Raw genomic sequence first — 15399 nt, forward strand, 5'->3', positions numbered from 1 at the left:
CAGGCCGTGAGCTGGGATTTGCATGGGGGCGGGGAGGAGGCACTTCTGGGAATAGTTCTGGTCCGTACGTGCGGAGCAAAGGAAGTTAGCAATTCTTGAGTGCCTCGCACATGTCAGCTTTCCATATATTACCTCAGTTAATTGTTCTACGATTGCTGCGAAGGAGGTGGAGGTATCAGTCTCCCCATTTTGTAGGTGTGGAACGCTAGACTGGAGAGGTTAACTAGCTGGAAGCGCCTAGTGAGGAAAGAGCAGAGCAGAAAGTCCAGCCTGCCCCTCCCCTGCCCCCTCCGCACAAAGCCCACCTCCCTAGAATTTCTGCCCATTCCCACTGGAAGGATCGACTAATCCAGTCCCTTCACTTGACAGATGAGGAAACCAACCTGGGCTCAAAGCTTGTTCTGCTCAATTTGTTACTGTTTTCCAGCTGCTCCAAGTCACTGCGGATCAGATTCTTCCCTTTCAGAGTATTAGTGACGCCTCCTAACTCAATGCTACTTGCAGATTTGATAAGCATATTTTACATTCCTTCGCTCAACCCATCAGCAGGGATACTGAATGAAACAGGCCTCCTGACAGATGCGGGAATGAACCACTTGATACGCCTCCTTGAGGGGCATGGCCCCAAGCCATCTGCTCACCCTGCTCAGCGTATTATCCCCTCTCCCTCGTGGGTGTGAACGTGGGCAGGCCCAGAGCAGAAGGTATCACCACCTCCCTCTGCCCTGCTATGTCGCTACATCATGGAAGAATGACATGACCAAAAATAGCGCGCTTTTCACAAAGCTGTGTGTGGGATCGGATGGAAAGGGTATAGGCCAGAGTCGCTCAGACCTGGCTGCAACTCCCGCCAAGTCTCATGGCCACTTAGTTTCCTGAGCACACCCTGGGGTACCTGCGGCCGAGTGTTGGACTGGGCAGCGAAGGCCTACTTGGGCCCCAGGGACTCCCTGTTCTCAACACGCCAGGACTGGACAGATGGTCTGGTGCCAGGGTCCTCCACCCCTTCCTCTTGGGGGTGTTGAGTTGAATAAAATTCAACAGGGGAAGATGCGCTGAGTGCCTCCGTGCATCAGGCCGAGAGCACGTGGCTTAAGGTGAGGAATGACAGCAAGTCTCCAGATGGCAGGGGGTTGCCTATCAGGGGCCCCCAGAGGCTTTCTCCGTATGCTGACGGGGTCGGGGGGATGCCTGGTAGTCCTTAAAAGTCAGGTGTCTTTGTTTTCCATCTGTGCAGGCGGCCTAGTGACTGTGGTTCCTGAGTGCTGTTCTGAGCCTCTGACTGGCTTTCACGCCTCTGATTAATTCAGAGCAAAAGTTAGAAAATCAGATGAATCCTCCTGTGAGAAATGCACTGTGTTAAAGAAACAGCTCAGAGGCCAGAATTTCTGGGTGGTGGGAGTCCTTCCAGACCCTTTGGCTGCCCAGACTGATCGCAACCCACCTCGGTACCCCACCCCGGCTGCTGCCTGTGCCTTCTAGGCCCGTCAGCCCGGACACAAGGAACAGTCAGAGGCTCAGCCAGGTCTGGCCTGTGTTCTGTAGGCAAGTCCAGGAGCTTGGTGGGCCCTCTTTTTTTCCAGGGAAGATGTCATTCTTCTCATCTGAGGGGCACGTGGAAAACCCACCAAGGGCTGAGTCTGTTCTAGGCTCTGGGAATTCAACAAGGGGATAAACCATTTTATTCATCTCCTTTCTTAAAAACCCCAGAAGCAGGCAGAATGGACACCAGACACCTTTATGGCCCCATTTTATGGATGAAGCAACTGAGGTTCAGCGAGAATGGTCCTGAAAACAGCACACAAACAAGCCAGGCACATACCAATTTAGGTTTGCTCTAAGCTCTGCCTTTCTATGGCCGGCTATTCTGTGAATGCTGAGTTACCTAGTCAGCGCAGTCAAGACAGTGCCCTTTTAGCCATTGTGGAATCTGACGCACCATCTTAGATTAAATTCACCGCATTTGGTTAGATTCAGTTGGAACCTTCACAAACATTAAGTTGCACCGGGAATCCTTGCTCTCTGTGTGATCCAGGTGGTTGTTTCTTAAACGAGGGTGTCTGTGGGGTCTCGGAAGATCGCTCAGAACCAGCAGATCTGGCCCACTCACCCTAGGCCCCCCCAGAGGCCTCTCCTCCACCTGGCTGTGTCCCACCTCAGCCTTTCTGCCCTCACAATCTCTCTGCCAGTTTTTCCTGAACAGAGCCTTTCAGGGGTCTCTGGTCCCAGGGTAGCCTTTCCTCTCTGCCCTGGACCCTCCCCTCCTGTCCACAGCTGGCACTGTGCTCCCTGCCCTTGGCTTCTCTTCCAGACTTCTCTCAGCTGGGTTCCTCAAACCGTCTCATCAGCCCCTCTCCAGGCCCTCAGTCCTCACTGCTGTGTCATTCTGCACAGCTTCTCCAAAGGCTGCCCATTCCCATCCCTAACCAAATCGCGCTGCCCTTGACTTCTCTGTGTCTGTCATTTGTGTGTGTGTGTGTGTGTGTGTGTGTGTGTCTGTCAATCTTTGCCTCTTGAGTTAGCAGCTTCCTTTTTTTTCTTGCACCCACAGTACACTGGTGTCCACTTTCTGCTCTTCTAAACACTCTCTCCGTCTTCCAACTCGACCATAGCTTTCCCCTTGGTGCTAAGGCCTGGCGCCTTTGTCATCATCTCTTTGCATGTCTTCTGAGAACTCCCAGAACCTCGACTGTGATGCCCCCAAATCTCCCTCCTGGTTGGGTCTGTCCCAGATGGGCCTCGAATGGATGGATGGACAGAGGAGCCAGGGTTGCTCTTCCCTCCGGTCTAAGGTCTACGACTGGTCACAGTAGGTTTCCGTCCGCATGTCTCACCATCACCTGAAAATTAATGTGGCAAACCACAAGCTATTTTGAAATCACAAAAAATGAAAGTTGAGTGGGACATTGAGAGCCACCTCGATGAAATCCCCTGGGAATCTGTGTGCCTCCCCTTCTCTGTGGCCCCAGCACGGTTCTGGGCCAGCGCCCTCCCTTGGGAGGACCGTGAAGCCGCCCAGAGCTGCTGATATCGTTACACGGGGGCACAAAGAGCAGCCTGTGGGCCCCCTGCTGGGTCGGGGTCCTGTTCTCTCTCCTGCCCCAACGCAGTTTGTGCTCGTGATTAGTCATGCTGGAGCCGCTGAGTCAGAAGCGACTTGTGGGTGGTTTGTGGCCAGGCTGGAGCAGTGAGGCAGGAGGACTTTCTAGGTTTATGTGTCTGCCCCACGAGACAAGCCCTGCAGGGCCTGGCCCTGGCACAGGTGAAGGGTGGTAACAAAACCAAGCTTCTGGTCCATCCCAGTCACCAAAAGAGGGGCATCACAATGAACTAAGACAAAGTCCCCAGGACTCTCCTGTGGGGTGACACTGCAATGGGGCAGGTGCTTCAGGGCAGGCGAGTGTAGAGTGGCTGTGGCACCCTGTGTGGCCTGTGACAAGCCTGCTTCCAAGGATTTCGTGCACTTCCAATAGACATCACTGTTTCGTGTGTCTCTTCATGGGATTCTCTTCAATAAAGGTGATTCACTCAGTATAGAGCTAATTTCATTTTTGTACTTGTGTTAGATTTTTTTTTTCCCATATAAATAAACTCATATCCAGAAACAACTTTTTTGTCAGAGCCTGTGTGATGAGTCTGTGGTTCAGAAAACGTGTCCACCTGAGGGATAGCTGTGTTCAGCCGGGGCAGTGGGGTGGCCCACAGGTCCCCCCGAGGATATACGGAAATCGGCCCGTGGGAGTGGCTCAGCTCTGCCAGGCAGGAGGCGGGTGAAAACCATCCCTACCAGGGTGCCAGCATGACACCGCCCTGGGAGTGTGGCTGCCCTATGAGTGGGACGCTGGGGAGGGCTCTGGGGGTCCAGCTCTGGCTTTACAGGCTGTGTCTGTGCCCACAGGAGGGAGAGGAGCAGGAGGAGGCTCGTGCCAAGGAGGAGCGGCAGGAGCCCAGCACGACTGCCCGGAAGGTGGGGCGGCCTGGAAGGAAGCGCAAGCATCCCCCGGTGAGTGAAGTGGTGTCCCCCCGAGCCCTGTGCGCGCGCACACACATGTACCCGCACATACAGGCTCTAAATGTCCGTGATGTGTGGCCTGCAGGGACCTGGGCACACTTAAGACTTGGGGATGGGGTACACCCCTCCAGCTGTTAAGAGGTCAATTCCATTCCCCATTCTCTGGACCCAAAAACCACCCTCACAACTCTCCTATTTTCTGCATCAAACTGGAGGCCCCCAGAGGCCAGGGGACTTGCATTATGGATCTAGTGGGACTTGAAGCAGGCCCCTGACTCCCACCTTCTTTCTAGAAGGGCAGCAAGAGGGTAGGACTTGTTTTTCCCTGGCCTGCCTGCACAGGCCCCTCCCTCCCCATCCAGACACCCACCTTGGGCCTCCGTCCCACCTGGAGAACTTGGAGGAAGGGGATTGAGGTCTGGAAGTCTGATCAAAGTGAGTAGGGAAGACATGCAGGCTCATGAGTCCCTTTATCAGAGAGAAGGAGGGCTGGGCACTGTTTTAAGTCTAGTCGAAGTGGAGGACCCCAGCCTCTGGGTGCCATTGCCTCGGAATCCAGGGTGAGGCTCCTGGGTTGCCCAAGATGAGGAGTGCTCTGTGGGGCAGGGCCCAGGGGCTGCAGGAGCCTGCCTTCCTTATGCCTTAAACACAGAGGCAGAACAGTAGTTATTTGCCAGCACCAACGACAGCTGGTTCCTTTCTTTTCGTCCCTTCCAGCTGAGAATGGGGAACTTGGAGCAAGAAGGTAAGGAGGAGCCAGGAGTCCTGCATTTGTAACTCAGCCCTTCAAGGACATGTCTCAGAGGAGCGGGATTTTCCTCCATGGGGTAGAGTAGGGTGAATGGTGGCTGCAATGAGGAAGGGAGGGCTACACCTATTGGAGGTGATGGGGTTTTTGGAGTCAGGAGGTTTGGGAACCTGTGGGGCACTGAAGTGTACTGCTGCCAGTGCTGCTTGGAGATTTGGAGTGGAAGGGGGCAGAAGTTAAGTCATTTCACTGGTAAGTAATTTTGAGCACTTTTAATATTCAAGCAAACATGGATATTTTATGGCCTGGAATGAAAAATGCACAGGTAGTTGAAAGATAAAACTGGGGACTTCAAAGGAATTTCCAGCTTGCAGCAGACTCCAGGCTGCACTTCTAGATTCCTGGGTGCCCCTCCACTCCACCCCCAGATAGAGTACCTTGTAGGGGAAAGTGGAGGGGCACAGTGCCGATGGAGTGAGAACCCGTCGGTCATTCTGTATCTGAGCTGTGCATGTGCTGGTGATCTGCAGAGCACACTCCGCCCTTACTTTCCGGTGCTAGGGGTGGGAGCCGCCACCTGTAGCGAATGGAACTGGCAGCCCTCTGACTCATCTTTGTGAGTCCCAGAACCAGAGGGAGGGCGCATCACTGAGAGGTGGGGGAGGTCCTTGAACCCGTGGGTCAAGGAAGTCAGGGCCAAGTGTGTGTCCAGAGTTGGATGAAGAGAGGGAAGGAGGGGGCACAGACCAGTGGATGAAGGGTCAGTGGGTCACACACCCTGGCCTGGAACAGGGGCCCAGCAGGGAAGGAAAAGCAGTCTTTAAAATCCAGCAGACCTGGGTCTAAATTTCAGCTCCACCACTGACCACTTGTGTGACCTTGAACAAGTCACCGCCTGAATCCTGGGTTCCCCTTCTGAAAAATAGAAATGATAAGGATGCATTCCCCCTACACCCCTGGGAGAATTAAATGGGTTAAAACACCAAAGAGCCAGAGGTCAGCCAAAGTCGGTCCTGTCCTTACCCAGAACAGAAGCAGCAGCGCTGGATTTATTGCTTGCCAGCTGTGTGACCTTAGTAAGTTACTGAATCTCTCTGAGCTTTTGCTTCCTCACTGGAAAAAATATGGCTGCCAGTCATACCTGCCCTGTCCACCTCCAGGGATGCTGTGCAAACAGCAAGGTGGCCTCCAAATGCACAGTGTCATAAACCTGCCCCTCTGGCCCCCATAGGGGCCAGTGGGCCAGGGTCTAGAAGGCCTTTCATGTGGGAGCCTGGCATCAGCCTCTCAGAACTCCATGGAAGGTGTGCACATCCTGTGCATGTCAGTATTGATGTGATCCAGTCCTAATTGACATCTGAAGCCACTTGGACTCCCAAGAGAGGCCCTGGGAAGGGGGACAGAGCACAGGGAGGCAATGTTGATTGGGGAGGCAGGGGGTCCAAGACAGCGTTGTGACAGGGACCCTTGCACATTGCAGGGCACAGAGAACAGCCAGCCGGTCTTTCCTGGCAGCAGCCCCATGGACACCGAAGGGAGCCCGCATAGGGGAAGTCTGTGCTGCAGCCCAGGGCCAGGCCACGGTCTCCTGGGCCTGTTGCAGAGCAGATGCTTGCCCAGGCCTCCTCCCCTCTTCAGCCAAGGAGCACAGCAGGGTGGGTTTTTGGGGACCTGGTGCAGCTGTGACCCTGAGAACAGATTGACCAGGGTGCTTTAAGGCAGCTGAGTGTGTGTCATCCAGCTAAGCCTGGAAACCGGGCAGGGAGTGGTAGGCTCAGCTCAAACCCTGGCAAGTGGAACAGAGCAGGCAGTGCTGGGAAGCACAAGAGGAAAACCTGGCTGCAGGCGGGCTCTTGATTTGTGCCAACGTTGCACACCCACTGCTGGACGGGGAGGGATCAGGTATATCCATTGGTGTCCTAGCCATTCCCCACCCAAGGTCTCTAGATTTTGCCCCCAAGGCCTACCTATCCTCTGGGTACCTTCCACTTTCTCCTGCATCAGCCTCCTGGCTGTGTCCTCACCCAGACCAGGCCCCACCTGCCCACAGCATCTCTCTAAACACCTCCAACCCTCTCCTTTTTGGCCACAAACACATTACACCAACTGAGCGCCTGCCAAATAAATAAGACTTATTTCAACCTAGTGTGTTCAAGAAGAGACCACATGTAATTACAGTAGATACAGCCTGGGGCACGTCACTGTTCAAGAATCTACAGGGGAACTTCCCTGGTGGTCCAGTGCTTAAGAATCCACCTGCCAATGCAGGGGACATGGATTTGACCCCTGGTCCAGGAAGATTCCACGTGCTGTGGAGCAGTTAAGCCTGTGTGCTGCAACTACTGAAGCCCGTGTACCTAGAGCCTGTGCTCCGCAACAGGAGAAGCCACTGCAGTGAGAAGCCTGGGCACCACAGTGAAGAGCAGCCCTTGTTTGCTGCAAATAGAGAAAGCCTGTGCACAGCAATGAAGACCCAGTGCAGCTAAAACTTAAATATTAAAAAAAAAAAATCTCCAGGGGCTCCATTTCTCATGGGATGAGACCTGGAACACTCCGTTTGGCTCCTCACCATGTGACTTCTGCTTCTGCATGGGTGCTCAGCGTCCACCTCTTTTGCCAAAGAAACCCCGTCTGCTTGCTGCTCCCTGAGCACCCTGGGCACATTTGTTCTGATGTTCTTGGCAGCCTTACCTGCTCTCTGCCCACTCGGTGTCACAGCCCACCGAAGCCTGTCTTGCAAATGAAGCCCGGGGCAGCCATCGTGAGCCACGCTGGCCCTCCCTTTTAAACCAATTGTTAAAATGAACACTAAGAACTAAGACAAGATAACAGCCCTGTGATCCCGGACCTGGGTCTGCACACCTGATGGAGAGGCACCAGTCTGAGCTGTTTGTTCCCCCATCTGCACAGAACTTGAGAATCAGAGTTTAGAAACCTTTATATCAACTTGATACTGTCACCACATCCACAGGCACGATTTTGTGCTTTATGGAAGTATCGTTCCCTGGTGGATTGGGAATCTAAGATACCTAAACCAAAGCCTGGCTTTTTGCATAGAAAAGCTTGTAGTGAGAGCATGTTGCTTCCATTAGATCTTCCATTCCAGAGGTGTACCACCCCTTCCCCTTGCACTGGGTACCCACTCACTGAGACTGGCAGCCCTGAAGAAAAGCTGAGAGTGGCACAGAGCTTGACTGCCTACAAAGGCCTTCTACCCCCGTGGACCTCATTTGATGCTGACAACAGACCTGTATGGGGAGGTGGGGGCTGCTGTCATGACCGTCCCCACAGTCAGAGGAAGAGACCGAGGTTCAGAGATGATGACCTAGACTTGGCCTCCAACCTCCCAACTGCAGAGCCCGGGGTGCTCATCCTCCCTTGCCACTCCAGTCTCATCACCTGGGAGACTGGGTACCCTAAATTTGCTTTAAGATAATATACAAAGGCTGGGCTGTTTGAAAACATGTGTAGACCTGGTCTAAAAAGCACCCAGAGGAAACAGAACTGAGCAGGGTGATTGACCCACATACTAGAGAGCCTGTGGCAAAGCGGGGAAGGGTGGTCTGAGGAGTAAGAGGTGGGCCCATTTCAACCAGGCGGCGGTGTTGGTCTGTGGCACTGGCCTAGGAGTCAGGATGCTCATGGCCCCCGCGGCAACAGGAAACAGGAAGCCAGCCACAGGGCTGGGCGGGGCCTCGAAGGGGAGCTGGCACCTGCGTGCAAGGCCTGCTGGCTGGCCAGTTCTCATGGCCCGCAGAGGGGACAGCACCATGTGGGGCTGGTCGCTGCTGGCCCCAGAGCGGAGGCCCACATGTGGGTGCAAGTGTCAGGCTGGGAGGAAGAGGCATCTTCCTGTTCTCCGGCTCCGAGGACGTTGAGAATAACAAGTGAGGGTGTCTGAAGCTGGTTCCTGCCTGATCGCAGGCCCAGACAGCCCTGCGACCAACTTTGTCCCTCGTGTTGGTTACACCTGGGGCTCTAGGAGGGACAGTATCCGCCCTTGCCCACCAGACCCTGGTGGGGGGCTGGTCCTTTGGGGACTGCTCTGTTTACTAGGTAGATGCACTTATTCATTGAAGATTTATACTCATCAACTTCCTCCAGGGTTATTTTTGCTCAGTGGGAGCACTCTGAGGTCACTTCTTGCTAAGAATAACCCAGAAAGGGAGGGAGGGGGAGGGGAGGAGGGGGCTGGGAGCAGGCGCTGAGCTCAGCCAGACCGGCCCAAAGCCAGTGTTACTCACTCCTCTTTGGAGGCGGAACCTCCAACACAGCGCCCCAGTGAGTGAGCTCACAAGGGCCACACTGCTCCACTTCAGAGCGAAGGATTTGGGGGTGTAAGCTGTGTGAAGCTGGGAGTCTGTCCCACGGCAGCTTAAGCCAGCTGTTGTGTAAGTTGCTCAGTAGTGTCTGACTCTTTGCAACCCCATGGTCTGTAGCCCGCCACGCTCCTCTGTCCATGGGATTCTCCAGGCAAGAATAGTGGAGTGGGTAGCCAGGGGATTCGCTTCTCCAGGGGATCTTCTGACCCAGGGATTGATCCTGGGTCTCCTGCATTACAAGTGAATTCTTTACAGTCTGAGCCGCCAGGGAAGCTAGCTGAGTACCTTTTAACTCGGTTATTGAGAGTTTGCAGTATTGGCTCATTTTCCCACCTAATAGGTCCCTTTGCTTCTGAAGACAGCGCTCTCTGTGTCCAGGTTTGAAGAGCTCCTTCACTTACCTCTGGAACCTTGACTCAGTGACTTGGAGCCGCTTGTTTTTAATGCACAAAACTTTCTGAAAGGGTGTCTCCCATTCCTGGGTCCCAGCCCCTCAGGGGGCGTCCCTGCTTGTGAGCCTGCATCAGGCACATGGCTGCCCGCTCCCTTGTCTCCTCATGCTTTTGAAGGGGTGGGGGAAAACAGGGCCGCAGGCCTCTCAGGAGGGCAGAGACTTTTCTTGGAACTGTGCCCTGCAGACGCCTCTGCTGTTCCACAGCTGGTCAGTCGGATCAACACTCATGGAGGCATCCGGTACCCAAGAGCCTGGTCCGAGGTCTGCGCCTGAAGTGCCAAAGAGATGTTGTGGGGAGGGGCTGGACTTCCGAAAGGTGATCCCTGGAAGGGGAAAGTAGGAGATTTTTCCACTTGTGACCCTCCTGAGCAGCATGTGCAGAGAGAGGACCCATGTGCCAGGGAGAGGATGGACTGTGAGCAGACTGGCTGGGCTGAGTGGATGGAGGTTTCATTTAAGAACACCTTCTATCTTGGTTGAAGAGGTAGTTTGCAGGCAGCCTGAGGGTTTACATTTTATCCTCTTGAAAATACGTTGTGTTTATCTAGAGAATTTTTGAGACGGCATGGGGTGTGAAGTGATGGGAGTCAAGTTTTGGGAAGGTCACTCTGGCATTTCTGAGCATGACAGTTTGAGCACCCAAGAATGCAGGGCAATAGGGTGATGAGGCCAGAAAATATGTCCAGAGTCTACTGGGGGGGTGGGCAGCCGTGATGGGACAGAATGGGTAGGGCCTGCACTGCTGGGCTGCAGACAAGGGAGAGGAGGGAAGGTGCTGCTGGCCTCCAGAGATGGCGACAGTGTTATTACCAGAGACGAAGACTTTTGGAAGGTCTGGCAGAGGCCCTTTCAGAGGCCACTCTAGATAGCTGGTCTTACCAGGGAAGCATCTGAGTGAAATCCCAGAATCTCCATTTTGCTTTCCCAAAAACCCCTGCTTATTTTCATCCCTCCCTGGCCCCTTCCCCAGAGCCACACGTCCCAGGCCACCTCCAGTGAGAGGCATTCATTCCCTCGGGTCCCGAGCCCTGAGGGCTTCCTAGGACCCCGTGGGCTTCTTGGGAGCCTGAGCTGCACTTGCCGCACTCCCACAGCGGCGGGGACCTTCCGTGCACGCTTTGGGGCAGAGTTGTTGACGTCGGTCTTCTTTCATCATCCTCACCTAGAGAATTCTGTGCGTTTCAGTTCTGCCACCTCAAGAAAGATGTAACGGAGCTGGAAGAGCTCCAGAGAAGGGCAGCTAAACCGATCCAGGGGAAGGCAGGGCTGCCAAGTGAGGACAGACAAGCACGATTACGGCCCTCCATTCGGGAGAGACAAAGGCTGAGTCGGGATGTGATTAAAGCTATGAAGTCACAGCATCGGGTGGGGCAGGATGAGCAAACCCCGGCGGGGGTGGGTGGGGGTGGGCGGGGAGACACCCAAAGAATCTTTAGAAAGGTAGGTGAAGCGGAGAAAAGAAAGCCCCATTTTCCATGGTGAGTTCCCTTCTCACCGAACCTGTCACCCGAGGCCTGAATGTAGAGGCTGAAAAACAGAAGAAACTTCAAAAGAGGTTGACTTAAACACTACGTGGGATCTTCTCCACATAATGGCTTTTTCAAGGCAGCCTCCAACTCACCCTGAAATCCTTTGAGGATGACTTCAAAGAGCACAGCCAGGCCCTCTTCCAGGTGGACAGGTGTCCCTGGCTGAAAGCAGAACCCCGGGTGGGCCACCACTCACCAGGTACATGCTCATTCTCACATCCGTGTGTCACAGCCAGCAGGGGTCCCAGCTGAGTGACCTCTGAGACTCTGCAACCCTGAAGTTCTCTCCTCCATCCTGAGTTACAAGTGTGTGTGCACGCACACACACACACACACACACACACACACAGGAGAGATCTCTGGGGAGGAGGGTGAGGGGGAAGGCAGCTCCCCGGCCTCAGTGGTGAGAGGAACGGTAGGATCTAGAAGTCACATGCAGCCTGGGAGATCAGACTTGCCAGAGTTGGCCCTCTTTGGCCTCTGGTCCTCTGTCCCTTGACCCCACTGGTGGCCCTTTTAGCTACTCCACTGGCTAAAAGGAAATTGGAAGGGCCAAGGTCCTGCTTCCAAAGTTTTGGGGCCCGACTCCAATCACCCCAGGAAGGCTGGGCAGGGAGGCTTGTCGGGCCTCTCTTGGGAGTGGGTGCAGGGGAACCTCTCTGGCTCTCCCTGCCTCAAGGCCACTTCCGGCCAATCAGAGCAGACAGTGACCAGGGGAAGGGGCTGCAGGAAGGCCTGGAACAGAGGAGCCTGGGGAGCCTGGGCCCAGTGCCAGTGCTTAGGGGACAGGGCCGCCCTGCTTACGTGGACAGTTCTGCTGTTTCCTGAAATTAGAGTCAAGTTGGGAAAATCCAGAGCTTGGTGGGGACCCGATGGGCCTGCAGCAGCTGAGGGACTGGATGAAGAGTGGGTGTGGGTGGAGGTGGGTGCTGGTGTGTGTTCGTTGACATCGTTCTGGGGCATCTGAGCACAGCTCTGTCCTGTGGCCGGTGAGCAGATGTCTCTGGGCCATGGGTGCACTCCTTGTGTGTCTGCACATGTGATTGTGTGTCTGTGTGTCTTTAATCAAGAAGACGTAACTGGCAGGACGCCAGGGTTCCCGGCTGGCACAGAGCTGACTGCTGCCAAGGGCCTTAAAGGCACAATGGCCATTTAGGGGTGGGAGTAGGAGGGCAGGAAGACTAGGGAGGGCGAGGTGAGGCCGCCCAACATCTGCTAGCCTCAGGGCCTCCCTCCTCTGGGAACGAAGGCCTTTTTCAGCAGCAGCTCCCGGCATGGGAAGAGAGGGTGAGTCAGGTGCCCAGAGCTAGGGCAGGACCTGGCTCTGACTTTCAGGGCTTTGCAATGCGAGAGGCAGGGTCCCTGGGTCTCCCCCCTCCACACCTGAGCTCAGGTAGGCCTGCATGCAAGGCTGTGCTGGAGAGCTGGGCCCTGGGCCCTATCTCCCGTGTATCATTTCCCTCACTTCTTACTTGCCAGTGTGTGTGTGTGTATTATAACTGTAAAAAGCCTCAAAAATCACTTCCCTATCTGGAGCCTCAGCACTTTGCCCCACCTTGGGAGACAAGGCCTCACCTCCTGAGGGCAGGTGGGCGTTCTGGGGTCTGGTCCAGACTTCCAGCAGAGAGGGAGGGGAGCAGGGCGTGGGGGGCAAGGCTGGGGAATTGGCTTTGGCCTGAACAGGTTCACTGCAGAAGGTTCCTTCTTGCTTCGCCTCTGGCCTTTCGTTGTGGTGGCTGCTGCCAAGGAAACAGCCGGCAGCCTTTCCCTGGCCCTGCTCAGGCACATCAAAGCCTCCTTTTCCTCCTTGCAGCCCTTGGGATTTGAGGTTGGGCTTTTCCGGAGACTCAACCCAGGTGGGAGGCCAGCTTTCGAATGCCTCTCCTGTACCTGGGTCATTCTGGAAGCTTTACCACTTAGAAGGTGTGTGACTGGAGGGCAAACTGTGGAGCCTTTTTCCTTGGAAAAGTGAGAGCAACATAACCCATCGGGATAACTGTGATAATTAAGTTTATTAATTGTCTAAGCATTTTTATGCCGAGCCCTCTGCTTAGTACTGGGGAGCTGTCAGTGGAGTGGTTGGAAGGAAGAGAAATAAAAAGGTAAATAAGGCAAAGCTCACAGCCTAGGAGGGAGACACACAGTAAACAAATAATTAGGTACCATGTGAGGAGTGCTCTAATGAGATAGGGTGTGAAAGTGCTTTGTAAACAAATGTGGTGTGCGGTGGACTGGGAGATGTGAGTGAATGCTGGAGTGGACTGCAGGGCCAGCCTCCACGGGGGCTCTTGGGGGGCAGAGGTTGGGAAAGGGGTGAGGCTGAGGGCCTTAAAGAGCAAGCAGGGCCTGACACAAATGCCTTCCAGGGGTGTATGTGTGTGAGAGAGAGAGACAGACAGACTTAAAATACTCCTTAGAAGACAGAAAGTAGAATAGTGGTTGCCAGGGGCTAGGAGGGGAAATGGGGAGATTTTTGTTTAAAGGGTACAGACTTTCAGTTTGGGATGATGAAAATGTTTTCAAGGTGGTTGGTGGTAATGGTTGTACAACAATGTGAATGTACTTAATGTCACTGAATTGTACACTTGAAAATGGTTAAAATGGTAGATTCTATGTTACATATATTTTATAACGACTTTTGAAAGTTTTTAAAAATTGGTCCTTAGAGAAGGTCCCTGTGTCCGTGCCCCTGTCCTCAGCCCAGGGCTTTTCAACAACAGCACCCTCCCCCTTTGGGGCTGCATGATTTCTGTGGTGGGGGCTGTCGTGTAGGGTATTTAGCAGCATCCCAGGCCCCTACCCATCAGAAGCCACAGCCCATGCCTACCCCCACCGCCCGCCGCCCCCACAGTGTGGTGACCAAAAATGTCTCAGACATATTGCTAAATGTCCTCTCAGGGGGCAAAATCCACCCCAGCTGAGAACCATTGCCTTCACCGCTTGGAATAAGCTGCTCACAGGAGAGGTCCAAGGAGCAGGTAGGCAGCAGAGAAGCAGGAGGCATTATCTTGGGATGGAGGGGTCTTGCTTGGAAGGAAGGCAAAGGCCAGCAAACTCTGAGGGGGCCCCAGGAAGTGGTAGGTCACATTTGAAGACCCAGAGTGAGGCATGTGGGGGTGGGGTAGGTGCACAGTGGGTGATAGAGTCTAGCTTAACTCCACTCAGTTGTGCCCACCCACCCAAAGGAAGAGAAGTGAGGGGGCCCATGGCTCCCATTCCCCTCCTGCCGCCACTCCTGACCCCCTCTCCCCACCTCTGCAGGTGAGAAGCAGAGGAAGTAGAAATTGTCACCTACAGCTGCTGGTGGTGCCTTCTAAAAGGGCCGGGGTGGGGGGGGGGGCGCTTCTGCTGCCACCCCTCCCCTCACAGGAGAAATGAGTGTCTCAGAGTATATTGTGTCTCCTCCACTCAAGGCAGTAGTAAAGAGTGAAAGCAAACAAAACCAGAGCTTTAACCAGTTTAGGTTTGACATACAACAAAGTCTAGACGTGTGGACTGGATGCTCTCACTGTGACCTGGTCTTTGGCATTAAGGAATCCATTATGAATACTAAACAGCTGCCAGGTGCCCTACTCCAACGCCCAGTCTAACCCAATAAAGCAATCTCGTGCCTCCTCTGTGTCTAGTGGCCACAGAGGAGAGGAGGGGGCTGAGAGGAGGTGGGAGCAGAGGAGGAGACGGAATCAGGAGGGCGCAGGCTGGGCTGGGGTGGCTGCTCCCAGTGGCTTCCAGGTCTGCTCCTCTCACCTGAGATGGAACATCCAGCTTCCCACTGTGGACCTCCTTCCTTCCTTCCTCTCAGTGGTTTCTTCTGGGTGGATCTGACCTGCCCAGTTTCCACACCTCAGAGAGAGGGACAGTGAGGGCCCACTAGTAGCTGGGAGTGAGGGGGGTAGTTCCTCATGGGTTAGATGGATCTCGAATTGACGGTGGTTAAGTCAGCAGCTCCCCTAAGCTCAGAACTCCAGTTGACTCAGGCTGTTGGGGAAGGGGGGTGAGGGGGAATGGTGAGATCAGGGCAGATTTCAGCCCACTTGAACTGACCCCCTGGGGCTGGAGCTGTGCAGAGCGCCCCCTGGCGCCTCCTCCTCCTACCTCTAGAAGGATGGCGTGTCTCACCCTCTTGCAGGCTGGGGGTCCCTCTGGAGCAGGCTTGAGAGGGGTCTCCAGTCAGGGTGGCTCGGGACCCCAGGGCTGGGTCGGGTCTCAGATCAGGTACTCCTGGGTCTCTACGCTCTGGAGCCGGCAGTCAACAGGAAGTGAGTCCCAGGGTGAGAAGAGGCTGTGTGGTCCCCGGGCAGGAAGTAAGTGACAGTGGCGTTGTCTGAGCAGTC

At 54.6% G+C, this 15399-nt stretch overlaps 1 protein-coding gene and 1 long non-coding RNA gene across 7 annotated transcripts in view; one reads left to right on the forward strand and one right to left on the reverse strand.

Moving 5' to 3' along the window:
* Positions 1-15399, forward strand: part of DNMT3A (DNA methyltransferase 3 alpha) — a 105166-nt gene that overhangs the window by 35187 nt on the left and 54580 nt on the right. For all 6 annotated transcript variants that reach the window (XR_011482108.1, XM_070450805.1, XM_070450815.1 and 3 more), the window contains exon 3: positions 3899-4003. Coding sequence is in view for 5 of the 6 variants with exons in the window: in XM_070450805.1 (XP_070306906.1) it covers positions 3899-4003 (105 nt within the window). In the remaining variant the exon portion in view is untranslated. The remainder of the gene's footprint in view (positions 1-3898; positions 4004-15399) is intronic.
* On the reverse strand, positions 13059-15355 carry LOC139029861 (uncharacterized). Its single transcript, XR_011482111.1, has 2 exons — positions 15161-15355; positions 13059-15043 (listed from the first exon to the last, which is right to left on the reverse strand). It is a non-coding gene; the product is annotated as an uncharacterized lncRNA (long non-coding RNA).

The sequence above is a fragment of the Odocoileus virginianus genome, chromosome 2 (assembly GCF_023699985.2).
Source record: "Odocoileus virginianus isolate 20LAN1187 ecotype Illinois chromosome 2, Ovbor_1.2, whole genome shotgun sequence".
Lineage (NCBI taxonomy): Eukaryota > Metazoa > Chordata > Mammalia > Artiodactyla > Cervidae > Odocoileus > Odocoileus virginianus.